The following is a 26860-nucleotide window of genomic DNA, read 5'->3' on the forward strand; positions in this document are numbered from 1 at the left end:
TGTTTGTTTGGGTGGAAACAGCAAAATTTTATTTTCGTTAGCGCTAACGTGTTATTTTTTACAACAAAATAGTGCGATTGTTTTGGAAATATCGAACACTAATTTTTTATTCGCAAGTTTCTACGCACACTACTCTCTCACTCCATTACGCTTGCTCATTCACTCATTTTGTTTTGTTGATTTCCTTAATTTTTTCAGCAATAATAATAATAATGAGAATTGCAATATAACTACAACAAATACAATTTTGTTTTCGAGTTACCAATGGATGTGTGTGGATGCGTGTATTTTTGTATGGGTATATTTCTTTGTTTTGTTTTTTTTTTTTCAAATGTCTTGATTTCCATGTGAATAAAAACTTCAAAAATATTCAAAATATGAAATGTCATCTAGAATGCAAAATCTAACAAAAAATTATTTTGACAAATCTCTTCATTTTTGATTGTGTAAATAATTTAAAGGATGCAAACACTCACAAAAAGTAAAAACTGGCATAAAACACTAAGTTCTGTTTTTTTTTTTTTCAGAAAATACTAAAACTTTCATAAGGCCGTTGCAAATATTTTTTGAAGTTTATGTCCCACGACTCTGACCAAAGTCGAGGGGGGGGGCAAAAAAATAAAAAAGTATAAAAATTTAAATACCGAGCCATGGTTTCAACATTTGAATGAAAAAAGTGTTTTAAAATGCATTAAACACCTGTCAAGTTGCTTTGCCATCATTAGTTTCCAAAATTTCTATGTATTGACGAAAATTTTATTTTTTGGGAAAAATAAAATTTTTGCGGTGCTGTGCATTGGAATTTCATAAAAATTCAAAACATTTTTGAACAAGCCCAAATATGCTTATTATGATTATCAATGCAGAAAAATGCATTTTAGATTGTTTTCAGTTAATTGGACTAATATTTTTATGGAAATTTTGAAGTTTTATGGAAAATGTTTTTTTGCCCCTGATTTTTCAGACCAATTTTGAAGGGGGTGCGACATAAACTTTGAAAAATATTTGCAACGGCCTAACTTGCAATATGGGTATCAAACGACGTTAAATTTTGTAAAGATTTTCACTAAACCATTTCACATACTCTATTATCACAAAATATCGTTATTTTTTAATAAACAAAATTTTAATAATTTGCCAATCATTAAACATTTTTTTTAAGATTTTCACTAAGTTTAATGTTTAAAATACTCAATTTTTCACAAAAAATATTCTTAAATTTTGCAAAACAATGCCAAACCTTGCAGAAATTTTTACATTCTTTAGTTTTTGTTTGAAATTCAACGCCTACTACGTGCCGAGAAAATGATCAGCTGAGAACGATTACCAACGCAGTATGCGAACTCATGACGTCACAACGTTCAAGCGTGCGCTGCAGTACACCAACGCAAACTCTCTCAATCCTCTCCCTCTCTCTATTTTTTTTTTTTGTTGGCGTGTTTGTTGAAGGTAGGAGGAATGCATGCGAGTGAAAAAAAATTGGCAAGCAAGTGAGCGAAACAGAAATGTCTCTGTATTGGTGAGATGAGAGCGCGTGCTGCGGGATTCCCGCATGTTTGATGGTATGTGTGTGAGAGAATAAAAATAAGAACTGAAACAAATCAACGCTGCAGAATTTCCGATTTTCGCATCCGTTCCGGCCCTAAATTTGAATCCTATTTTTCACGTGTTAGTTAGTTTTTTTTTTTTGACGCAAAACAAAAAGTTTGAAAACGCGCGCATTCTTTTGCAAGTGTTTTTTTTTTAATCCATATTTTCTCTGACTTGGTGGTGGTGGTTGTGTTTGTGTAGCAGTTAGGGTGGCGGAGGCGGGTAATATGCTTAAAAATGTTACTCTCCTCGTTTTTTTATTACGTTGACACTTGGGTTTCTCTGTTACGGCTTACGGTGTGTTTGTGAGTTTAGTGTATGTTGTGAGAGAAAAGATGGCGCTGGCGTTGGCCACCTCTGGTGGCCGCATTCGGAGTTTTTTGTTTTCTTTTTGTTTGTTGTGAATGTGTAAGTGTTTTGGTGATTTTTTTTTGTTTGTTTGTTAGTGTGAGTAGGTTGGTTTTGCTTTTTCCGTGTAATAAAAGTTTCTTTTTCTCATTTTTTCTTTGTTTTTCTTTTGTTTGTGTACCATATTTATTTCTTGATAATATAGCAGCAGGTAAGTTGTTTGCTTATTAATTTTATACTTTTTTACTACCCATTCCATTATTCTTCTTTGTTCGCTCTCTTCGCTATAAAAGGATTGTGTTTTCTTTTCTTTTGTTTTTCTTTCTTTTCGTTTTGAGAGAACAATTGAATATTTGCTGTTGTTGTTGTTGTGTGTGTCTGTGTTGTTATCCGCCTTTATTTGTTTAAATTATATAACATTTTTATGTTTGTTTCCTCTCTCGTTTAATCCTTTGTTTACTAAGAGTTTGTGTGTGTGTGAGTGTGAGTGTGTTTGTGTGCAGGAGTAGGGAGTAGTGGGTGGGACAGTGAGAATGAATGACTTACCCTTCGTTTCTGGCTTTCCCGCTCTTTTTCTCCGTGCTCCGACAAACAGTGTTTTCGTTTAAATAAAAAAAACAACAACTCACACTGTTCAACATCTTTCTCGTCGTCGACGTCGTCCTCTTCTTCTTCACCACCACAACAAAGACACATTAGAAAACCAAAACGAAGGGTCTCTGATGGAGGGTGAAGTGTTGATGGTTCCGGATTTCAGGTTTGGCGAAGGAATCGGATGGGTTGGGAAAGGGGACAAATTTAAAAGTAATATTATTCAGTACATCACTTGCTTAACGGCGCGGCGGCGGCGGCATTGTTGGTGGCGGCATTGGGGGACGTGGCGGAGGATGTTGCGGAACCGCCGGCCTGCTGCAGGCTAGTTCCGGTCGAGCCGGGTGGTGGCGCCTGGGACGCGGCGGTCAGATTGCTAGCGGATGTAACGGACGACGGCGACGAGGACGACGATGTCGACGTGGCAGATAGCGTCAGGGCGTTGGGATTTAGTTGCGATCCGGCGGCTCCGGCGGCCAGCGATCCTCCGGCGGCTGTTCCGCTGCCGGCTCCACCGTCGACTAGGGGCGCGTCCGGCCGGCGGGCACTCTCGAGCTCATGCAGTCGCTTCCACAGCTCTTCCCGTTCCCGCTCTCGTTTCTTTTCTCTGTTTTTGTTTTTGCGAGTGTTTGTGTTTTTTTGTTGGCGAAAGGAGAAAAAAGACAGAAAAAGGGAAATGACAGCAGATTAGCAATGCCTTGTGTAGTATCATAAAGCTGAGTACGCAGCTTGGAAGGAACGCGGTCAAGAAAAGTTGCACATTCTTTTTAAATACCAAAATTAAAAAAAAAAAAATCTCAGGTTTCTAACATTCAAACATATAAAAATTCTGAAATTCTGAAATTATAATAATCTAAACTCTAGAATCCAGAAATTAAAATTCCTCAAATTCCTTACATTAATAAAATTATTTAAGTTTCTAAAATTTAATAAAATTCCTAAAGTTTCTAAATTCTTAAAAACCATAAAAATCTTAAAATTCATAAAATTCATAAAATTCATAAAATTCTTAAAATTCTTAAAATTCTTAAAATTCTTAAAATTCTTAAAATTCTTAAAATTCTTAAACTTCTTAAAATTCTTAAAATTCTTAAAATTCTTAAAATTCTTAAAATTCTTAAAATTCTTAAAATTCTTAAAATTCTTAAAATTCTTAAAATTCTTAAAATTCTTAAAATTCTTAAAATTCTTAAAATTCTTAAAATTCTTAAAATTCTTAAAATTCTTAAAATTCTTAAAATTCTTAAAATTCTTCAAATTCTTAAAATTCTTAAAATTCTTAAAATTCTTAAAATTCTTAAAATTCTTAAAATTCTTAAAATTCTTAAAATTCTTAAAATTCTTAAAATTCTTAAAATTCTTAAAATTCTTAAAATTCTTAAAATTCTAAAAATTCTAAAAATTCTTAAAATTCTTAAAGTTCTTAAAATTCATAAAATTCTTAAAATTCTTAAAATTCTTAAAATTCTTAAAATTCTTAAAATTCTTAAAATTCTTAAAATTCTTAAAATTCTTAAAATTCTTAAAATTCTTAAAATTCTTAAAATTCTTAAAATTTTTGAAATTCTTAAAATTCTTAAAATTCTTAAAAAATTTGAAATTCTTAAAATTCTTAAAATTTTTAAAATTCTTAAAATTCTTAAAATTCTTAAAATTTTTAAAATTCTTAAAATTCTTAAAATTCTTAAAATTCTTAAAATTTTTAAAATTCTTAAAATTCTTAAAATTCTTAAAATTCTTAAAATTCTTAAAATTCTTAAAATTCTTAAAATTCTTAAAATACTTAAAGTTCTTAAAATTTTTAAAATTCTTTAAAAAATTCTTAAAATTCTTTAAAAATTCTTAAAACTCTTTAAAAAAATCTTAAAATTCATAAAATCATAAAATTATAAACATTCTTTAAATTCTTAAAATTCTTATTCAGAAATTTATAAATTCTAAAATTCTAAAATTTCAAAATTATAAAATCAAATTATTCGCTCTACAGCATTGCCTTGGCGTTCTCGATTGCGAGATTCCTACTCGAAAGTAGGTGTTCGAAGGCTTGATTGTTGAGGCAATTGCAAACCTCTTTTTACACCTTAGCTTCCATCCACCCCGGGATTCGAACTGACGACCTTTGGATTGTTAGTCCAACTGCCTACCAGCCACTCCACCCAGGGAGACGACTCCTACACTGCCCATGTTCGCATAAATGTCCCATATGCAAAAACAGCAAGCTGAGAAAAACGCATTTGAAGTTTGTCCCATACATAAGGCTACGTGTTAAGTTTTCGCGAAAAAACTGGATTTCCTCCTGATTTCTAGAACAAAGTACTGGATGTTATAGGCTCTTTTGAAAGAGCACACAATTTTGAACTAAACTGCATCAATAACTCGAAATCGATGAAAATGCATATGGGACATTTATGCGATCAGGGGCAGTACACCTGGACTGAGTTAACGACATAACCTTTTTAGGTTAGTCCGTGGCCAACATTTACTTCCCGTCCGATGGAAGGCGTGATCAGACAAATCTCGTCTCGAAAAATGCCACCGGGACCGTCTGGGATCGAACCCAGGCCAACTGGGTGAGAGGCAATCACGCTTACCACGGTTCCCGCGGAAAAAATCTTAAAATACTAAAAAATTTGAGTTCTTAAATTTTTTAATCATCTTGAAATTAAAAAAATAATATTTTTTTTTGAAATTCCAACTTTAGAAAAATGTATGATTTCCCAATAAACGGTACTTAAAATTTCCGAAATTTAAAAAAAAGCAAGAATTTCAAAATAAAAAAATCCTCTAAATTAACGGTAAATTGTAGAATTACCATTTTTTTATGTTTTAAATTTAGAAATTCAGGAATTCTAAATTTTGAGAACTGAAAATATAAAACAAAATAAAAGTTAAATAAATCTAAAATTTTCAAATTTCAACTTTTGAATCCTTGTTTTAATACTTGATTTTTGGAATTTATTATTAATATTTTTGATGTTTGACGATTTTTTGTATGACTTTTCCCTCTATCAAATTTTAAGTCAATTTTCATATTTTTTAAACATAAAGTATCAAAAAATCTTAATGTTTTCCCGATGTGTAGTCCCAAAATTAAAATTTGTTAAGGTACAATTACGTTTAACAATGTTTTCTGAAGAGTTTTTCAGTCGCACTTAAATTTGCAAATCTGAATTATTTGATTTTTTCATTAAAACATAATGAAAAAAATCCTTTTAAGCTGCGTTCTGCTTAAGAAAAATCGTTTCGTGACCCCTTTCTTGACCGTATCTTTTTACAAAGTTTTGACGTTCCTTCCTCGCTGCGTACCCGCCTTAAATTAGGACGATTAGCTGGCGAAATGGCGTTTTATTGTTTGTCTTTACGCGGCGATCGCGATCCAACTCACTTCTGCCGTTCCGCCTTGTAGCTCGCGGTCAGCTCGTCAAACAGCTTCGAGTTCATCTCCATGAACGTTTTCAGCACGTTGTAGACGAGGGCGACGATCGTCTGGTTCCAGTGCTCCTTGCTGATCCGGTACAGGGCCGGGAACATGATCGGCATGATGACGGCGTTGTTGTCCTCGATCAGCGACATCGCGTACTCATTGTTCCAGAAGTAGAGTGCCCGCTCGGCGACCTAAAAAAAAAGAACTCGATCAGTTCAAACGCCTTCTTCAACTTGACCGATGCCTCGTACCTGAAAGTGCGGACTCGACACGCACTTGGCGATCTGCCGGAACAGCGGCTCCTGGATCTTGACGAACTGGGGCGGCTCGATCACGTCCAGAATTTCCTCGATCTCTCCCAGGAACATCACCTCCTTCTGGGAGCACGTCTTTGGCCAGAACTTGAGCAGCCCGCGCACGACCGGCTCCGTCAGCGAGGCGTCCTTCTCGAGGAACTGCACGACGCAGTACGCGAGCTGGGCGTGGTACAGCGATAACACCTTGACCTTGTGCAGCGGCAGCAGCACCTTCACCAGGAACTGCTTGTGTTCCGCCTTCAGCGGCAGGGCGAAACCGTTGATTATGCTGGAAAGAGAGAGAATAGGTTAGTATCTTTCACCGCAAAGCAGCACAAACTTCCGAATCGATGCTAAAACTCAATCATCCAGCTATTATTCCTCTCCCACGACGTCAAGCCGCACTAAAACAACGATCCAATTATTTCATCAAACTATCACCTGGTCATTTTCACTCAGTTGCCCGTGGGGGCTAAATCTAGTCCAGGTCCGGTCGTCAGTCAGTCGGTCAGTCTAGCCGGAGCCAGCCAGCAGCTTGTCACCAATAATGATAAATGGCAACATATTTTTTTTTTTTTTTTTTTTTTTTTGCGGATCGAGGTGGGATAGCCAGGATCAAGTCAGTCCAAGTCCGGTTGTGTAAAGGAACGGTAATGGTCGTGTCAATCACATGCGGATAACTCGCACTCCATGGGAGCGGGATTGAGGACATGATTGGGTAGGTTAAAATGAGATTGTGTTTGTGAGAGTATGTAATCGTGTAATGATGTAAATAAGCTAAATCGAAACTTCGTGCTCAATCGCCACCCCCAATGTTCATTAAAAACCCCATTAGCACAAGCTTCCCAAAATCAGTGCTGTAGGTTTTAACTGTCGAGACTTTTAAAACCTACAACACTGGCCCTAAGGAACTCGAGCGAACGGGGTACACTATCCACACACCAACGGACTTTTACTATATGACCCTTAACTGTTCCAACAAAGGCAAAATTATTAAAATGAATTCATATGTTGAGGTTTAAACTCAATCAGCAAAGGTAATTATTTAACAAATGCAAAGAAACATACATCGGGCAAAATTTTCCCACATAAAAAAGTCGGAACTTGTATAAAATGTTTTACAGTCCCCTGTCCTGTCACGTTCGTCAAAAGTCTTGTCAATTTTGCTGAAAAATAAAGTGGTTAGAGTTGCAGTTAATCGTATTCAACATGACCAGAAAAGGCAGGCCTGTAATACGATTATCATGCTTAAGTACTTAGCTTTAAAGAGGACGACTCCGCAACCGCCGTCAGATGTCCTCGATCACCTTCGCCAGCATAAGTCGCAATTGGCCAGTAACGAGTTTGTCCTGCTTGTCCTTTGACCAGCTCCACCGTGGGTACCATCATATCGAAATCGGAGTTCCATTACGCTACACAACCCGGCCGCTAGGTACGCTCCAATTGCTCCGAATTTTCCGACGACAGAAGCATTCGATCATTCGGTTCCGTCTGGATTTATTCTTCAAAACTGTGGCACTGTAAATATTCTTCAAATAACTAATAAAGAACTATTAATATTTCCAGACACCACTCGGCAAAGATCAATGTGTAACATCTTTGACTGGCGCTAGTATGGGGAACAAATGCTCCCCTGCTCTTTCCGTATTGGTAAAGTGCATTACAAGCCCTCCGACCGTCCCATGCTTTCCATGGGGGCAAGGTCCCAGCCGTGCGGAGGGAATGATAAATGGCAACATATTTTGCATATAAATGAATTTCTCGCTCCATCTATCCCTCTTTTATGAGTGAGATGGTGGGAGGCTGGACAAACACAACACATCACGACTCCTCTTCACATGCTGGAAGTGGACCAAGGTTCCGAACCAGTGACGAAGTTATGCAAGAGCTGAAGTGGCTGTTATTGTTTAGGATATCTTCCCGCTGGGGAATCCCCGGGAAGCAAATCCGAACCAACCGATGAAACACGACAAGAACTAATTAAAATCTCGTTCCCTTATTTGAACTTCCGGAAGTTGAAGAATCGATTGGAGAGTTCAACGTGTAATATGAGACACAAACTCGGAAAGAACACCATCAATCTTGACGAGCACGAGTGCTGAGCTCACATCATCAAACCGGCGCTGTAATGACCGTTGAGATGACCCTTTATCGATTTACTGCAGATTTTGTGTTCCAAGAACGCGAGGAGTTTGGAGTCGTAAATCTTGAATGACAGCCATGTAAGAAGCGCTGTGGGGTTGATTGAATTTCGTTTGGTAAAAAGGGGCAGGGGGGGGCAGAATGGACTGCCTAAGGGAAATGCACCAAAAACCATAGTAAAACATAAAAATTTATGAATCCAGTGTAGTAGGCTTATGCTTTGGAATGTTCCCTTCAATGTACCAAGTATAGGTTGATGAAAAAATTTTACTTAAAACTATTTTTGAGCCACATTAAAAAAAAAAGTTTTTTCGACTAACTTTCCAGGGTGCGGGGCAGAATGGACCACCCTGCGGGGCAGAATGGGCCACCTTAGAAGACAAGCCATTTCTTCTAATACAACGTTAAAGGGTGATAAGAAATTACTTGAGGGACCTTTCCATTATAGTTTCCATGAAATTTGATCACTTTTATAAAAATAGTAACTTAAAAAAACAAAGATTTTTGAAAATAGTGTAAATATGTCGAAAAAAGACACTATTTTTACAACTAAGCGTCGAAACAACTAAGAAATCAACTTTTGTTGCATCAAACGTGATTTGTGAAGCTACCAGGAGTGAAATAATCCATTTAGCTCAAATTTTTTAACTTTTGATTTTTTTTATAAGGCAGGAAAAGGGTGGTCCATTCTGCCCCCAAGTGGATTTTAATTTAACACTTCCACCACCAAGCCTCTAAATGATTTTAAGGTTCCGTTGTTGTTTGTATACCTTGGTAGTAGCATCTAGTAACGTTATAAGCATTGAGCAAACTTTTTCAAACAATCCAACTTTTCAGAAAGCTTATTTAAGAACCTCGAAATAAACAACATTTGCGTGGTTTTGTCAGTAATTTACATTTTTGCTCATAATTTGAAAAATACAATGAATTCAAACGTCGTTTTCGGTATGGTGATGTTATTTGACGTCCTTTATAAGATCCTTGCCTTACAGTTGGTCTAAATCCATTTTAAAGCCCAAAACCAAGGGTGGCCCATTCTGCCCGCATGGTCCATTCTGCCCCCTGCCCCTATCCATTAAGTTGAAGAGAAATTTTTATAATGCAATTTGGGTTTTGCAATTATTTTTTTAGTTTTAATTGAACGTACATGGACTGTTTTCAACCAAGTCCCTCAAAATTCCATGAAAGAAAAAAACACAATAAAAAATCTGTTAACTTTTTGACAAAAGTGCTAAAAAGTTGAACGTTGATAAACGCACTCAAATAAAAATTAATGTCTGTAAATTGACAAAAAATTCCACAGTTTTTTTTAATTTAATCCTTCAAAAAAAAAATAGGTTACAGCAAGAAACTAAAAGTCGTTACAATTCGCATTCGCATGGGGATGGTGACCTAAGCGGGTTGCAGACTGGATTTCGTCATATATATGTGAGAAACTAAAAATCATAGCAATATTTGAAAAAGTAAAGACATTTTTTAAAAAATAATGGTACAGCGTGTAATTTTATCAGGTGTCTTATTTTGGCATATCAACAGATTGGAATTCAATACAGTCCAGACTCGATTATCTGAAGCCTCGATTATCCGAAGTTTCGATTATCCGAAGTTCGATTATCCTAAGGTTTGTATGGGACTTCGGATAATCGAATCATGACAAAAAATTTGTTTTCGTAGTTTTTTTTATATTCTTACTTTTAACATCAAATTTGAGTTCTGTGACCCCATTTTAGTCAAATTTGAATATTTGATTGCCTTTTAAATCAAAAAAAGCATTTTTTCAATATTTCAGCCCGGCTATTTTGGCCGCCATCTTGGATTTAAAAATTCTAAATCATTTTAGAGTAGTTTATGGGTCATACTTTGGCTCAACAACCAAAAATTGGACTTTTTTTTTGAATTTTTTTTTCCGAGGCCTTCGGATAATCGAAACTGGACTGTAGTTTAAAACAGCCCGATAAATCAGAGGGCTACTTTTTAAAAGAACTTCAACATTTTATTAAAACCAGAAGTCTACTGAAAACGATTCGAAATGAATTTTCCTACGGTGTCAAATTGAAATAATTATTTTTTTTGTTGCATAATTGCAATGCACAGTACCATAAGTTTGTTTTCGCGAAAACATTTTTTTTTGTCGATATTCAAATATTTTGAAAACTAGGGGAACGGTATGTAATTCGGTCGGGCACCTAATGTTGCCATATTAGTACTTTGACATTCAATTACAGCTCCCGTGGACGAATTGACGAATGTAATGGAAATAGGACCAAATTGAAATAGGAGTAATATCAATTTGAAAACACGTTTTTTTTTTCAAATATAGTGAAAATAGTATCAATTTTCACAACATACAGTTTTTTTTTGAAAAGGTCCAATAAGCTATTCTGCCCATGTTCGCATAAATGTCCCATATGCAAAAATGGCAAGCTGAGAAAAACGCATTTGAAGTTTGTCCCATACATAAGGCTACGTGTTAAGTTTTCGCGAAAAAACTGGATTTTCTCCAGATTTCTAGTACAAAGTACTGGATGTTATAGGCTCTTTTGAAATAGCACACAATTTTGAACCAAACTGCATCAATAACTTGAAATCGATGAAAATGCATATGGGACATTTATGCGATCAGGGGCAGTATTGTGTTTCACATGTTTATAGGAACTATTAAAAAAAACTCTAGATATGTTCCATACACGCATAGAAGATTTATCATTAATGTTTCGAAAAATAACTTGAATTCCTAATAAAATAAAGCTTGTTTCAAACATTCATTTCAAAATTCAAAAACCAAAGTTTCTTGATTTGAATGTTCAAAACAGTTATAAAAACTGAATAAATCTGCTAAGAGTGGAAAATATTACTTTTTAACCAGCTGATTGCATGCTGCCAGTATAGAAAACTGATTCCATTCAGCTAGTTTTTTTAGCTGATTTAACTTGGTTTTCTATTGTTCTTGTAAGTACTTTTGATTAGTTCAGTTAGTTTTTCGAACATATCAACAAGTTTTTGTTTTAAATCGAGGCAAATTGCAAAAAAAAAACACAAAAATTATGTCATTTCCAAGCGTATTTTCGGTAGGTAGTAATTTTCCAATTATTTTAGCAGTAGTTTCAAAAAATGGAGCATAATACAAAATTTAAAAAAAATAAGGGGTCTGCCGCATCGTCACGAAATATTCAAAAATATTGAATATTGAAATACTGAATTTTGAATTAAACTAGTAAACCAACGCCTAAAAACCTAAAGTAAATCTCTTGTAGAATCAAATAAAAAACAATCACAAATGAATATTGCGAGATCTTATATGCAATTTAACTTCAATTAAATAGAACATCAAATCAAATGTGAAATGTGCAACCACATCACGGCACCCCCGATTTCTACCTTGAATAATCTCTACTACCAATATGTACTAGAGACGTATCAATCAACGCCGATCCAATTGACAGGTCGTTCGTCGTCCCATCCCGTTGTCCCGTTTGTCCCAACCTAACCAAACAATAAAACTGAACAATTCTCATTGATTTCCAATGACAACTCTAACCTCACTCTCCCTCTCCCGTTCTCCTTCTCTTTCAGAGAATCTCCCCATTTTTGGAGCTCTTCTGCCGAGCGCAAAATTGAGCTCCAAAGTCTCCAAAAACTGAGTGCTCTCTCACCACCACTTGTAAACGCCTCACGAGCGCCGTGAGTGCCCCCTGAGTTCCCGTGTACATTTCGCCCCATTTCTTCTTTTCGGGAGCAGCTCCTTCTCCCCTTCCACCTTGCCACTCAATTTCGCCCCAAAAACGTGGTGCCCCCCGAGTGCGCCTGCGTGGTCCAACGCCAGAGGAGAGCGGCGGCGAAACGAGACAAGATTTTCGACGAGTTCGGCGGTTCGATATGCCGCCACCAGCCCGATAGATTTATCTTTGATTCATAAAATAAATAGGATGCACACGAGATTGAGATTGGGAGAGGGTGGGGGGAATTGGGGGAGGTTGTTTGGGGGATCGGACATTTTTTGAGGTTCTTCCGGTGCGGGGTTTGGGAGACCTAAATTAAAAGTCTAGATTGTTTAAACTTAATTAAAATTTCTATTTTTCTAAAATTCATTAAAATTGCACAAGCCAACAAAAATGGAAAATTTTCCGCGATGAACCGCCCTAATTCTTCGTACGAACTTTGAAGAAAAACTTAAAAGTAAAAAGGATTTTACTTCTAATTTGTGCGTTTTGTTTTTTTAATTAAAAAAAAATAAAACAAGAAAAAACAAAATTTACATTGACATTAAACGTCAACCTACTTCACCTTAGAAAATAACAAAAAATAATAATTACAACAATCTCAAGCTATTCTAACTCTCTCTCTATGTATTCAAGGACACGTTGAAGTAGGTAGACAGTAGCAGAGCAACAAAAAGAAGAAGAAAAAAATGATACCAAGGTAATTACATTTTTCTCTCTAGGAGGTAGTACCCCCTCCGGCGGAAAAACTGCTGTCACGCACGGTGTGTTTAGTGAAAATAAATCGATCGAATCGATTTCATTTTACAAGAATTAAATACCAAATTGTTTATACAAGTCCATAGCACTGCAACTCGGATGGCACGTCGGCGGATAATGGCGTTAATATTTTTAATTTGTCTCAAATGCGCGTTAGTTTCTTGAATTACTCAAGCTGCAATATTTTCGACATTTCATGGACTTCAGCAAGAGCAAGAGAAAAGCGAGTTAGGTAAAGTATCGCTTAAATAAAGAATTGCCTTGGCAGCGTTACTCGGTCGGCACGACGTCGGGTAATGCCGATTTCTCACTTTTGAAAAGTCTCAAATTCACAATATTTTTTGGTTTACTCAAGTTGTAGAATTTTAAGAATTTTCATTGATTTGCAGCAACGCCCCTTGGTAGGCATGTTGGCGGGGATTAACACAAACTTCCCTCAAGTTGTGCACAAGTTACTTGATGTAACCCTCAAGTAAATCCTTGCCAAAACATCACAACTCGGCTTGGCAGTTCTGTTTTGTTTATTTATATCGAAACTACAAAATTAATCAATTTAAGAAGTTTTATGGACTCAACTTCGATAAGTAAAAACAAACAAACTTTAAAAAGTTGTTCTAATAACTCAAGTCATATTTCGCTTCAAAAAGTCCCTGCCAAAGCATCGTCACTCGGACGGGACGCTGACTGAAGAGCTTTCAATTTACACGAAAGTGAAACACAAGTTCCTTGAATTATCGCTTAAGGAAGTCCTTGTTCTTAGCATCGCTGCTCGGAAGGCACGCCGGTGGCAGCTCCTAAGTTCCTAAGTCTCAACATCTCAAATTTGAAGTAGCGTTTTGAATAGCAAAGCATTTTGATAGCAACATCACTCGAAAGGCACGTCGGTGGATAAGATTGCTAATATTTCGCAGTTATGAGCAGCAATTTAAAAAGATTTAAAAAGTTACAAAGTGAGTGTTTGTGATGAGAGCTGCACAACGCGATCGTAATGGCCTTACCTTAGTATCACAGATCGGAAGGCACGGCGACGAGAATAAATTTAAAATTCCACAGCATCTTTCATTTACAAAAAAATCAATTTAAATAATAATTACGTGTCATTTTACAATTTGTTAAAAGTTCTTTGATATTTTCAGGCAAAAAAAAAATCAAAATAAAATCGTTCAAGCACACCGTGCAGCGAAGGAAGCGTTCCCTTCCCTGCTGTGTGACAATATCCTCTTCTATTCGGGCAGGGAGTCTCCCCACACGCGGACGAAAAAAGAAGGGGCAAAACTTGGACACCGACCAACCGACCGCCGCCAGTCGTCGTCGGGTGAAGGAATCGGCGGTGATAACAGGATCGTAAAGTCAACGTGAAATTGCCAACACGTGCGCTTTGAATGTATAAAAATGACTGTTTTCTTTTTTTTAAGCAGAGAATGACCTTAGTGGTCCTGTTTTTTTTTGCAAAAATAATCTTTTTTGATTTTTTTTTAGTATTTAGGCAAAAAAAATACGAAAACAACAAGGAGATGACATTTTATGACAATTCGGTGAAAGAAGGGTAAGAAGATCCTTTAGACCAACAACGAGAAGCACTTTCTAGCTTGATGGAACGAAGACGACAATATGAGCTGTTCCGCAAGTTGTAAAGAGAGGAGTAAAGTGGGGTTGAGGGAAGGGTTGTTTGAGTCATCCTGAGATGAGAACCACCTTGAGGGAAAGAGTTAGGGTGGTTTACTTATTTTTTTTTTTTGAAAATTTTACAAAAAAATACAATTTTGCACCGTGCCCAACAAGAAATAACACGCTCTACCAGGTAAAAAGAAACAAGTGGAACCACCCTAACCTCAAACAAAACAATGTTGAACGTCACTTTTAAGGTAGGTTCTCGTCACCCTTTTGGGACAGGTGGATTGTCCGGTATTATTTTAGGCAATTTTGTGGGTGAATGAACATCACACACAAGACTAACGACGAGCATGTTTGCGTGTGCGAGCGAGCGTGTCCGAACACGCTAAGGAAAATCGTCAATCGTGTTACTTTTTGTGTGACGTTTAGAAAAGATGTTCCTAATCGCTTATCAGAGAAAGGTATTGTGTTTTGTCGATTTTGTTAAATATTGCAATCTCGCTAAAAAGTGTCCCTCTCGTAGCGTCGGTGCTCGGATGGCACGTCGACGGATTTTTATTTTTTTTCTTATTTTTTTTCGACACTGTTGGGGTCGTCCTTGTGACGTCTCTCCCCACTCTCTGTTACAACAAAAAGAAGAGGTCCAGCATCACGTTTGTCGTCATTACCGTGTGTGTGCGTTCGACGTTAATGATGAATCAACATCCGTCGAGCAGTTTGTTCTAAGGAGGAGGAGGAGGTGGGCGACGACGACGTTTACGAGATGAAGATTTCATGTCATTTTATTCTTAGCTATCACAACGCACTCTCCGGAGCTGGAGCAGGAAGGTTGAGGTTGAGAGCTCTTTGATGTGTCTTCAGACGACGTTGACAGCAATGCTGAGTTCGCCTTATATTTATTTATTCATTTAGCGGGAACGAGGGATTCGAGGAGGCGCAACAGACGACGGCGGCAATGAGACACGGAATGTGAATATTCAAGAAATCAATACTTTTCTGGGCGCCCGTGGAAAGGAACAAGACACGAAGAAGGAGCCAAGAAACCCCTATCAAAGTCGTTAAAAGGAGAGAAGGTAAGGAGCAGGAAAAAAATCCTTGTCCAAGGTTACGAGCTGACCGTCCACAAGCACCTCGTACACGAAGGCAAATAAAATGCGGTGAGAAAAACAAACAAGTAATTAATTCTACATCGCTCGAGATAGTGCAGTCTACGGTTGAGAGCCGTATCGATCGGAAGTTTGTGTTTGGAAAAAAAACCAAACCGAATTAGTCACGTTTACTCACCTTCCCAAGATCTCCAGCAGCTCGCCGACTCCGTTGAAATGTTCCGTTTCGTATATAAAACGTAGAAATATGTTGTTTATTTGCTTACGAATAAAAGCACGTAATCCTAAAAATTTGCCATATATACGATGCAATACGGTTTTCAAAAAATCACGCTCTCTCGGATCCTCGGAATCGAACAGCTCCAGCAGCTGCAAGAGAAGGGAAGGGTCAAACATTAAACTTCAAGCAAGATCGAGAGCGAGCTCGAGCAACTCACCTGTAGGACAAACTTCTGGTCGATCACCTTCTTGCCGAACGTCGCCTGGAAGTCGGCCGACTCTAGGAAGCGTAGGAACACCTCGTACACCAGCTGCAGATGGGGCCAGGACGCCTCGAGCGTCGGGTCGTCCTCCTCCGGGTCAAAGTCCGGGTTTTCACTGGGCGGGAGCGTGCGGAACAGGTTCACGGATATCTGAAGAGGGCAAGGATTGTTTGTGGTCAGTTTTGATTTTAATGTTACTTTTAAATAAATTTTAATTCTAGATTTTAATATAAATTTAACACTACTACTGCTAATTTTTTTCGATTCTGTTTTTAACCGTGTTCTGGAGGTCATTTTGACCAACCCTTGTTCTACGAAATGTTTACTTCACTTGTATCCTTTTAATCTTAATTTATTTTGAATATTTATTTGGAGCATTTACCTTGTTATGTGTTTGTTTATTGTTAGGCCTTTTCTTCAAACCCCAATTATTATTTTTTGCGTGTTTGCTGGATTTTAAATTTTCCATTCACATTTTCGATTTGCTAGTGTTTTTTTAATCATTTTTTAATATAAACTTAACTTTTTTTTGTGTCGTAACAAAATGTCATAACACAATCTGTCAAAACTAGTTTTAGTACAATTTTGACAGCAGTCCATACAAGAAGGCTAATAAAATAATCAAAAAATTGAAAATATCTAGAGAACAGTTTTTTTTTATCGATTTGGTGTCTTCGGCAAAATAGCAGGTATTCCAAAGGACCTACAGATATAATAGCTAAACTCCAAAAAAAAAAAAAATTTTTGATTCGACAAAAAAATTTAATTGCGCAAAATAACAATTTTTGAAAAATATTTTTTTTTTGGTTTGCTTTACATGACAAAAAATGCTATCTTTCGAGGTTGGCACACATTGGTCAAAATTCATTCGGCAGTGTTGCCAATTTTTCTAAAAAAATATAAACTAAATTAAAAACGTGGAAAAAAGAACGTTTTTTACCTTCATTTAGATCCCCCGGGTGATTGATGCCTTCCTAACATTTATATAGTTTTTTTTCTAAAATAAAAATTTCCAACCTACAAATGGTCACTAAACATAACTTTATATACAGCAATTCCCCAACGAAAACAGCATGAATTTCAATTACGAAAATTTTGGTATCCTAACATGTATAGGTCATCGCTGAAATTTTCATTTTATCACAGTTTTAGTGAAAAAAAAAATCGATTTTTTCCAGTTTTCGTCATTTTCCTATTTTTGCGCGTGGCGCGTCGAAAAACCCAGTTTTTATTTTCAAAAAGTCGTATCTCAGAGTATTGAAAACATAACTTCACCGTTTTTTGATATGTTATGTGAAATTTTCCGAGGAATCCGATAAAAATATTTTCAGACATAAGCTCTTTGGTCCCGAGACCTTCAAAACAGCATTTTAAGTTTTCATACGACCTTTTCAAATGTTAAGCTAGATTTTTAAAACTTCTTACTATTTTTCTCAAATAGCCAAACTAATCACCTTTCTTTTGCGTCTAGGACAGCTAAAATCGGATGAAATGGCGCGGAAATATGATTTTTTGGAATCTACGAAAATTGCCATTTTTTGAACCACACTAACACGGCGTAGGTCACCCTAATGGCCAAACAAAAAATACGGGTCTAATTATTTCGGCCAAGGAACCCCCAGAAAATTTTTGAGCCCAATCGTAGAACTTTTTTTCGAATCATTTTTTTTTTTGGTGGGGAATTTCTGTATACACATAAATATCGATAGGATTGTCAGATCTTCAATCTTTTGAGCTCGTTGGCAAGGTCTTTTGATTACCCATCCAACGGTCGCATGCTAGATCAGGACAACGTTTTCATCAAAATTTCTGATATCCAGCATCTGAAAAGCTAAGAGCTCCTAACTTTTGATAGCGTTATCAGATTTATAGATAGTGACTTATGGGACTCCAAGACGGATCGAATGAGACTAAAACGGCAGAAATCCATTCAACCAGTTTTTCGAATAACATCCCTACACACACAGACATTCGCTCAGAATATGATTCTGAGTCGATTTGCATACGTGAAGGTGGGTCTAGAACGTCAAATTAGGAAGTTATTTTTTTAGTGATTTTATAGCCTTTCCTCAGTAAGGCGAGAAAGGCAAAAAATTAAAGTACTATGAATTTTCCGAGCTTTCAGTTAAAAATATTTTCAAAAAGTTCAAATTTACCCTAACATTTGATATGGTCGTAAATAAATATTTTTGAGCGACGAGTGGTGACAAAATCGAGTTTCGCAACGAGTTGCATATAATTCTGAATAAAAGACATATTTGCATAAGATTTTTCAGTCAAACATTTGTTCAAAAACCAAAATAGTGTCGTAAAGTAATACTTTTTGATACAAGTGCACTTTTCAAACCAGACATTTTCAATGATGAGTGATAAAACGTTAATCTTTGAAATATGCCTTTGGCAACATGTTTTAGCAGTTTACATTCGATTTTGCTAAATTTTTAAAGTGTAAGGAGGACTTTTAACTTGTTTAAACTTATTCTATGTTTTAAACCTTTAAGGCCTGAATTTTCAAAAAAAAAATCTGTTTTTATTTGGTGATGGGAAATTGATTCTTACGACCATACGAAAATTATAGGCTAGTTTTGGAAATTTTAATTTTTGGGTCATATATGACCCATCAGGCCTGAAAGGGTTAAACTTCAATTTGGATATTTCGAAAAGTAAGACAATTTTATTTGTTTTTTTTTAACAGATGCATTCGAACATTTCATAGAACAGTGATCTTCATAGTACTGCCGCAATTTCCAAAACCAACTTTTTTTAAATATTTTCCCGAAAGTTTTACGACCTTTTGCTATCCAAAGCCTCAACATTTTTTTTCTTGAAAAAATATTTTATAAACTCGAGAAAATCAAAACAGTCAAAGTTGTATAGCTTGCAAACAAAGTTTCCCGCAATGGAATATCACTTTCAGGGGATCCTCTGCGATTTTTTTTACTTAATCGTTGAAGGCATACAAAGTTGAAAAATCATATTTTTTTATAGATATATAATAAATAAACAGTGAACAAATATTAACAGTTACAAAGAAGTTGAAAATATTTTTCTCAAAAAGAAAATGATATCGGAATGTATAATCGAAATTTTCAAAAAAGGTGTTTCCAAATGGTGTTTTGAAGTATTTTAAAATAAATCATACAAAGATTCACAATAGTCGTGTGATTGCAACTTTTACTTCATAAAACCTTACTTTAGAATTGATCTCCACCAACTCCTCATCCTCCTCCTGAGATTGGTCCATATCCGAGTCACGTACCACTTTTTCACAAATTCATCCAAAGAAAACGCGAAGAAATTTGACCCAAAGGTGAAAACTGCACCAGCCAATAAACAGAACTCAGTTCAACTGTAGCAATGCTCAGTTAAAACCAACAACCAAACGCCGCTGCCCAGACACAAAGATCTTTCCTCTGCGATTCTTGGACAAAGACACTGTGGGGCAACATTTTCCCCGGAGGTCGTCTGACTAACTGAGAAAACCACCCCCCTCTTTAAACTCTTTTGAATGATTTTTTCCTTTAAATTGATGATTTGGAAAACTCACCATTTTGATAATCTCCGGGTAGACGTTTTCCGTGAGCACGCCGCGGCCGTGTGTGATGTACGCCGACAGGTCGTTCAGCGCCGCCCGCTTGATTTCCTTGCCCTTGAGATCCGACAGCGGGTCCATGAAGTCGAACGAGACGCAGCACTGCCGCAGCTTCCGGATGAACAGCTCCTCCTGCTCTAAGCTGGAGCAGTCCACTGTGAAGGGGAGGGGGAAGGAGAAAGAAAGGTGAACGATTTTTATCAGAGTTCCGGGACTGAGGCGGTTTTGTTTTGTCTGGATGGTGGGAAGAGGCTTCTTATCAGCAGATGAAGGTAGTCTCTTTCTCTCTAATGCAAGATTTGGCGTAGGTCTAGACATCCTGGAAGAAATTATCCTCAACTTAATGCTTCTATATTCTAATTGTCTATAATTTTATTATAAATCATAAAACATAACATTTTGTTTGTAGAATTCAGAACAACATTCTTTTTAAACTTCCTTAATTTATGGCAAAAGGATAAAACTTCCATGTCGTCGTTTCAAACTTGTTTTGAACTTTTCGCTGACTTTGAATTTCCCCCATAGCATTTTGGCTTTTGCAGCAGCAGCAATTTTATGCGCTGACTCATCGTATATATTTTCCATAATTCACCTGTGATTTTCGTACCGAAATTGGTTCCAGTCCCTTTATCACCAACCAACAAACGAGCATCGAAGAACGCGCGAGACGACCTTCAACTCGTTTGAGGCTAGGGTAAGTGTTTGAACGTTGGACTTTGAACATTTTAGTTGTTATGTTAAATATTGAATCTCATTTATTTAATTTTTTTTTTTCAGACGTGTAAGAAGAAGATTCATGAATCTGTGTCCAAAATTAAACCCTTCACCCTATTCCAATTCACACCAAGGTTATGCGGCATCACAATTGGTTGCGCGAATCGGTTTCGGCTCTGCTGCATTCCGGCCACCGTAAACCGTAACCGTATTAAAATTTCAAACTCTGCTTTGTTTTTCCAAATGCCTCTCCTCCTCCACCACCGTTCAAACAGTTTGTATAGGGTGTAATGTAAACAAACGGTCAAAGTTGTATGAGCTCAATGCAATGCAGTTCAGTTTGGAAGGGGGTCAAAAACATAATAAACTTCAACTGGCAAAATACCCCCAAATGTGGTGGTGGTGGTAGAATAATACCAACTCACACTGCGTTGCATCATTGAACTTTTATTAAATAAAGTACTCGCACACACTAGAAAACCCAAGTAACATTTTTAAACCAACTAGCCACCACCAAGTTTTATTAAGGGTTTATTGTAGCATCTTGATTGCCTAATAGTTTTATTTGGGCATTCATCGCAACCAACAAGCAAGAGCTAATTAATAGGTTCTAACAAGGTTTTATGCTTCGGACATAAAACCGGGTGGAAATAAAAGCCGACTGGCTTTCAATATGGTTTTATGAAAGTTTTAACAGAGGCTTGAAAACCAGATGGCAATGCCATGCCAAACGGTTTTATCGCATGCTTTGTTAAAACCTAGGGTGTTGTAGCTGTCAAGTGCCATGATATACAGATATACAGTGTAAACTAACAGGATATCGTTTCAATAAAATTACAATTACAATTACAATTAGGCATGTAAAAAGCTCACTTAAAACCATAAGCTCCTTAAAGAGCATTTATCGCGGCCAAATAGCAGTGCATAAATATGGCGCTAGACGCGTGCTCTGATTGAATATGATTGACCGCCATCTTGATTGAAAAAATAGAAAACTGAAAAATTTGATTTAAATTTGATGAAAACACACATTTATGCTGAATTTCTGGTATGATTTATATAGCGATAGATGTTTAAAAATATTTTGAACATTTTTTTCAAAGAATTGCAATAAAATATTTTTTAACATTAAACACTATGATTACAAAATATTGATTTTTGATGAAGCGAGTTGAATTTTTTAGCTCTATCTACCCTACATTTATCAATAAAATTTCAACCGCAGCTGAATTTGAGCCATCAATTGTGAGAAATAAGCTTTCAAATTATTTGGATTACCTCTAATATCTATTATTTATCATCGCCATTTTTGACAACCATCTCCATATTTTCATTTGGCAAGACGAAGACTTATTTTTGCCAAAATAAAACCTATTTGGCATAAGACGTTTGAAGACGTATGACATGTCATTTTTCCATAACTCCTGACTAGGTTTTAACAAAGGTTTTATCTAGGCTTTGAGGATGTTGTTAGGATTCAGTTTTAAAGCCTTGAACTCCTATGTAGGTTTTATAAATAGGCCGTAACAACCTTTTGCGGAGGTCCTTTTGGGTTTTAAGTGGGGTTTATCAAGGTTCTGGGGAGTTTGTTACGACTAAGGGGTTTTAATGTTGGTTCTGGCTGATAGGTTTTATAGCGGTTGTGACAGCTTTGATAAAGCCTAAAATGTTACTTGGGAAGAGCACTATACTGCAAAAGTGCAATCCAAATTCAATCTTTTATTCTGTCAGTCACTTTCTCGGTGTATGTGTGTAACTCCGACTGAAACAATAACAAACTTCAATCGTAGATTGCTCGCACATACATGCACACATACACTCACAATTACGATATCGTTAAAAGGAGAGAGCAAGACCAATAAATAATGCAAAACCAGCTCGGCTCTTGCTCGCAGTAGTATAAAAACAATAATAATAATATCGATAGAAACTTCAAGTGCACACAAAAGAGATGGAGGACGGGAGCACCACTTTTGGCTTTTTCCATTTCTCCAAGAGAGAAAGAGAAGGGGGTGCTGCCTTGTTATAACCTGCGGAATGTTTACATTACATTATGGACACGGCTCCGGACATTCATCCCACTCTGCGTCACTTTGCTCGGTTGTTTGAGGGTAGTAAGAGGAAGGTGGGTGCCCAATTTGGCCGTACTACGGCAGTGTTGACCTTTGTGTGTCGCTGTGTTAAATCCTACACAGGTAAAAAGGAAGTATACCAATTGTAACAGTTTAAATTAGCTTTATTAAAACAGTGAAATTACACATATAAAAATGGAAAATTACACACCTTCACAGCAAAAAATCCGATGGTAAAATCGCATGCAAAAACATGCACATCACCTTCGTCAAAATAAACACTTAATATTACACACAGCATGTAATTTTTTTGCAAACACAAAAAAAAATTGCAACCGACGGGATTCAAACCCGGCACCAACAGTAAGGACTGGCGCCTTAGCCCACTCGGCCATCAGACCGATGAAAATCTGTAAGGATAAACGCATATATGAGCTTGACATTTCGTTCAAGTAGGTTTACCATACTGAAACGAAGTTGACTTTATAGCTGTCGGCCACCATTGCTAGTACCAACCACTAGTGTCTTCCTTTTTATCTACAAGGACTTCGCCGCCCTGGGCTCCTAAGTGTATGAAAGTATGGCACGGAGCGACGGCGCCGAATACCCATATTTACACAAAGAATTTTAGAGCGCCCGCCGCGGGATTCGAACCGTCGACCTCTGGATTGTGAGTCCAGTGCGCGGTCCGATTGATCCACACGGGTCCGATTGATCCATACTGATTGGCTACATATTTCAGGGTGTAAAATCACATAAAATTGCATAAAATAATGCAATATTTATTTTACACGCAGCTGGATTACTACTTTTTTAGCTGTGTTTCTGACTCAAATATATCCAAATTCCCTGCTAAAAACTCCCAATATGTTTACCTTCATAGTAACTTCTAAGAATCAAATTTTACCGCTCAACATAATATCTAACGTAACCTTTTGAAGGTGTTTTGAGCTGCACAGCAGAAAATCCGATGATAAAATCGCATGCAAAACCATGCGCAACACTTTGTGAGAAAAGTCACCTAATATTACACACTGCATGAACAGTTTTTCTACACATAAAAAAAGTTGGAACCGACGGGATTTAAACCCAACCCCCACAGAAACAGGACTGACGGCTGTTTGAGCTTGACATTTCGGTCAGGTAGGGACCATCCATAAACCACGTGGATACTTTTTGGGGGTGAGGGGGGAGGGGGGGTATGGCGATTGTCCACGATCCATACAAAAAAGTTATTTTTTGTATGGACAATTGTCCACGAAGGGGGGTAATCGAAACTTCGGATAATCGAGGCTTCGTTACAGATTTTCAGAAAAAGTGTCCACTTGGTTTATGGATGGTCCCGAAGGTACACATTTCTGGATGTAATTTTACATATAATTTCACACGCTCAATCCTTTTACACGTATGTAATTAACGTTGTTTACCGAATAAATGTATTACTTTCATAGAGTAGTAAAAGTATTCAACTAAAATTTCAATTTCCATTCAACACATTGATTCTTAGGTAAATTTACAATAGGACGTAACCTTGGGGCGTTTTCAAGCAAGATTAAGTTCTTTTGAAAATTATCTCAGATTTAAAAAGTTTGAAAATTTGGCAACACTATCTAAAGATTGGCTGCTTATTTTGCTGGATTATTTGGGCCGGATCTCAGAAAATTGTATGAAGATAATGTCCTTTATATGGCTTTTTGTTAAATAGGTCTGTCCATACAAAAAGGCGTTTGAAATTTTCAAAAATCTTTATTTTGAGAACGGATACACAGCTAAAAAAGTAGTAATCCAGCTGCGTGTAAAAGGCCTGGGTGTAAAATAAATATTGCATTATTTTATGCAATTTATGTAATTTTACATCTTGAAATATGTAGCCCATCAGTATGGTAAACCTACTTGAACGAAATGTCAAGCTCATATATGCGTTTATCCTTACAGATTTTCATCGGTCTGATGGCCGAGTGGGCTAAGGCGCCAGTCCTTACTGTTGGTGCCGGGTTTGAATCCCGTCGGTTGCAACTTTTTTTTTGTAAAAATTGTACATGTACATATTAAGTGTTTATTTTGACGAAGGTGATGTGCATGCTTTTGCATGCGATTATACCATCGGATTTTTTGCTATGTACTTCTTCAGGTAAAAAAAACGAGTCAAGTTTTTAACCAAAAAAAACTCATTTTTATAAAAAAATACTTTTTGATTGAAAATTAGATTTTAATTTTTTTTTCATGCTTTTTAAACTATGATTTTTTTTTAAATTTGGCAACACTGCCAAATTAAATTTGAGCTACCCAAAAAAGCTATTTTTGTCTCCTAAAACATAATCAAAAATAAGATTTTTTTAAATGTTTTTCATTTGCGTGAAATTTTTTTTTCAAAAACGGGAAAATCCGATCTCACACATTTTTGAATATTTCAATAGCCATTTTTTAGTATGGAGACTTGTGTGGACAAGTATCTTCCAGATCAAAAAATACATAAAATAACCAAATTTGTCCCACAAATAAGGTTATGTGTAACTTTCGTTTAATGATAGAATTTCCTCCAGTGTTAAAGATAAAAATACTGCTTATTTTTTATTCTAGTGAAAGAAAACATAACTTAGAACCAAACTGTTTCATTAACTCAAAAGTGATTAAAAAAGTCAAAGTAGTTATGTCACAGACATAACCGGAATGGCGTAGACTTACGTAAAATTTAGATATGTGGACATGTGGGTTTTCCATATATTAATTTGAAGAATTAGCTATATATATTGGAAGGAACACCCATTCGAACGGCAAAGAGAGGAAAGAAAGAGACGAAGGAATTTTAGCGAGCCGAATGGGGGAGGGGAGAGGGGCATAGGGGTTGGGGGCGAGAGCAGCCTCAGAAAGCTGTGCAATCTGTCGCCCCGAAGACCAAAATTTGTTCCTGAAATTTAAATTCAAATTAGCTCGCTGCCTCGTCCCGGGTGGGACGAGGGCAACTCTTTCAACACTAGAATTTGATGAGACGTAAATCTTTCAGAAGCGCTCGCCGCGAATGCGACGAGCTAGTTGGATGTCCCGATTGTTTAACAACCAAGGCTTGACCCACGAGATGCTTTTCGGCGGAAGGCAGCAGGCGCGCGCCTCATCTTGTTGATGCCTCGTCCCGGGTGGGACGAGGGATGGGGATTGAAGCACCTCCGAACCACAGCAACCACGAAAGATCCTAACGGTCCGGCCATCGAGAGGCAACTGGCTGACGGTGACGACGAGAAGGCGATGCGCACTTCTTTTCCAGTTCTGGTCCTCTCTCCTGCTGCTGCTGCTCTGGTCTCTCCTGCTGCTGCTGCTCTGGGCTGAGCTTTCCTGCTGCTGCTGCTGCTGCTGCCGGTCCGACGTCTGAGACGTGAATGATGGAATGGGCTCTGGCGCACGTTCTTATGTATGATTTCGGCCCGCTACTTCCCCTCCTTTTTCGCGTCCGACACTCGGTCGCGTTGGTCGGATGATTTTCCCCTCAAAATAGGTACTTGACATTCCCGTCCGTGAGTGGGAAGCGCTCATTTTGCTTGCAAAATCTCTGCATTTTGAAAACATTTTAAAACATTCAATTGTTTCAATAGTTAAACTATTTTGCCAACAATGAAAGTTTTATAGCAAATTGCTGAATAATTTTCCAATCGAATGGCACATAAATCGTGTCGATTCGATTAGAGGGAAGGAAGATATAAGCGTTTGACGGATGACGCAGTAATCCAGGGCCTTCGGCCCGGGTTTTTTGGAATGACACCCCAGTACCTTCGACAAAGACGTAAGTCTACGTCAATACGCACGGTGCATTTATGCAAGTATGGACAGTGCACTGCACATGTTTGTAAGTGAAAATGTGTAATTTTGCTTCTTTTCTGGTGTAATGTCACGTTTTCAGTCTAAATTGAGATAAAATTACATCATAAAAGAGGTGAGATTCAACCTTCCAAAATTACATATTCCAAATTTACATATTTTTTATTGTGTAGTTTTGAAGGTCTTTAAGGTCTTAAGGTTTATTTTACAGGGGGATTTCTAACTATTTTGAAGATTTTTGTTTTTGAAATAAAAATGTTATCGAAGATTTGGCAACCCTGTCCAAAGTTAAAACACTTTAATTAAATGTAAATATCATTTAAAAGTTTAAAGAAGAATCTGTTGGTTTATTTTTTTAAAGTTACTTTGAATGAGTTATCCTCAGATATCGCTGTTAAAATTATCGTATTTCTATAACGATAACATCAGCTATATCGCTCGACGAAAATATGGTCGGCGATAATGTTGCATTTTACGTAAAAAAATGGTTGCAGAAAATATGTCACAAGAAACTTAAAACGTCCCAGAGAATGCTGGTTCGATCTTTCTTTTCGAATGGCCAGGCCTACCGGCATAAAGATAGCCACAAAGGTGATTCGAT

The 26860-nt window shown here is 36.9% G+C and overlaps 1 protein-coding gene across 4 annotated transcripts in view; it reads right to left on the reverse strand.

Annotated features, from left to right (window-relative positions):
- Positions 1-1418: 1418 nt before the first annotated feature.
- LOC6032667 (serine/threonine-protein phosphatase 2A 56 kDa regulatory subunit epsilon isoform) overlaps positions 1419-26860 on the reverse strand; it is a 63804-nt gene continuing 38362 nt past the window's right edge. For all 4 annotated transcript variants that reach the window (XM_038250083.1, XM_038250085.1, XM_038250086.1 and 1 more), the window contains 6 exons: positions 19619-19818; positions 16027-16221; positions 15768-15958; positions 6205-6538; positions 5915-6144; positions 1419-3136 (listed from right to left, as the gene is read on the reverse strand). In XM_038250083.1, the coding sequence (XP_038106011.1) occupies positions 2761-3136; positions 5915-6144; positions 6205-6538; positions 15768-15958; positions 16027-16221; positions 19619-19818 (1526 nt within the window). In that variant the 3' untranslated portion in view covers positions 1419-2760. The remainder of the gene's footprint in view (positions 3137-5914; positions 6145-6204; positions 6539-15767; positions 15959-16026; positions 16222-19618; positions 19819-26860) is intronic.

Source organism: Culex quinquefasciatus, chromosome 1, assembly GCF_015732765.1.
Source record: "Culex quinquefasciatus strain JHB chromosome 1, VPISU_Cqui_1.0_pri_paternal, whole genome shotgun sequence".
NCBI lineage: Eukaryota > Metazoa > Arthropoda > Insecta > Diptera > Culicidae > Culex > Culex quinquefasciatus.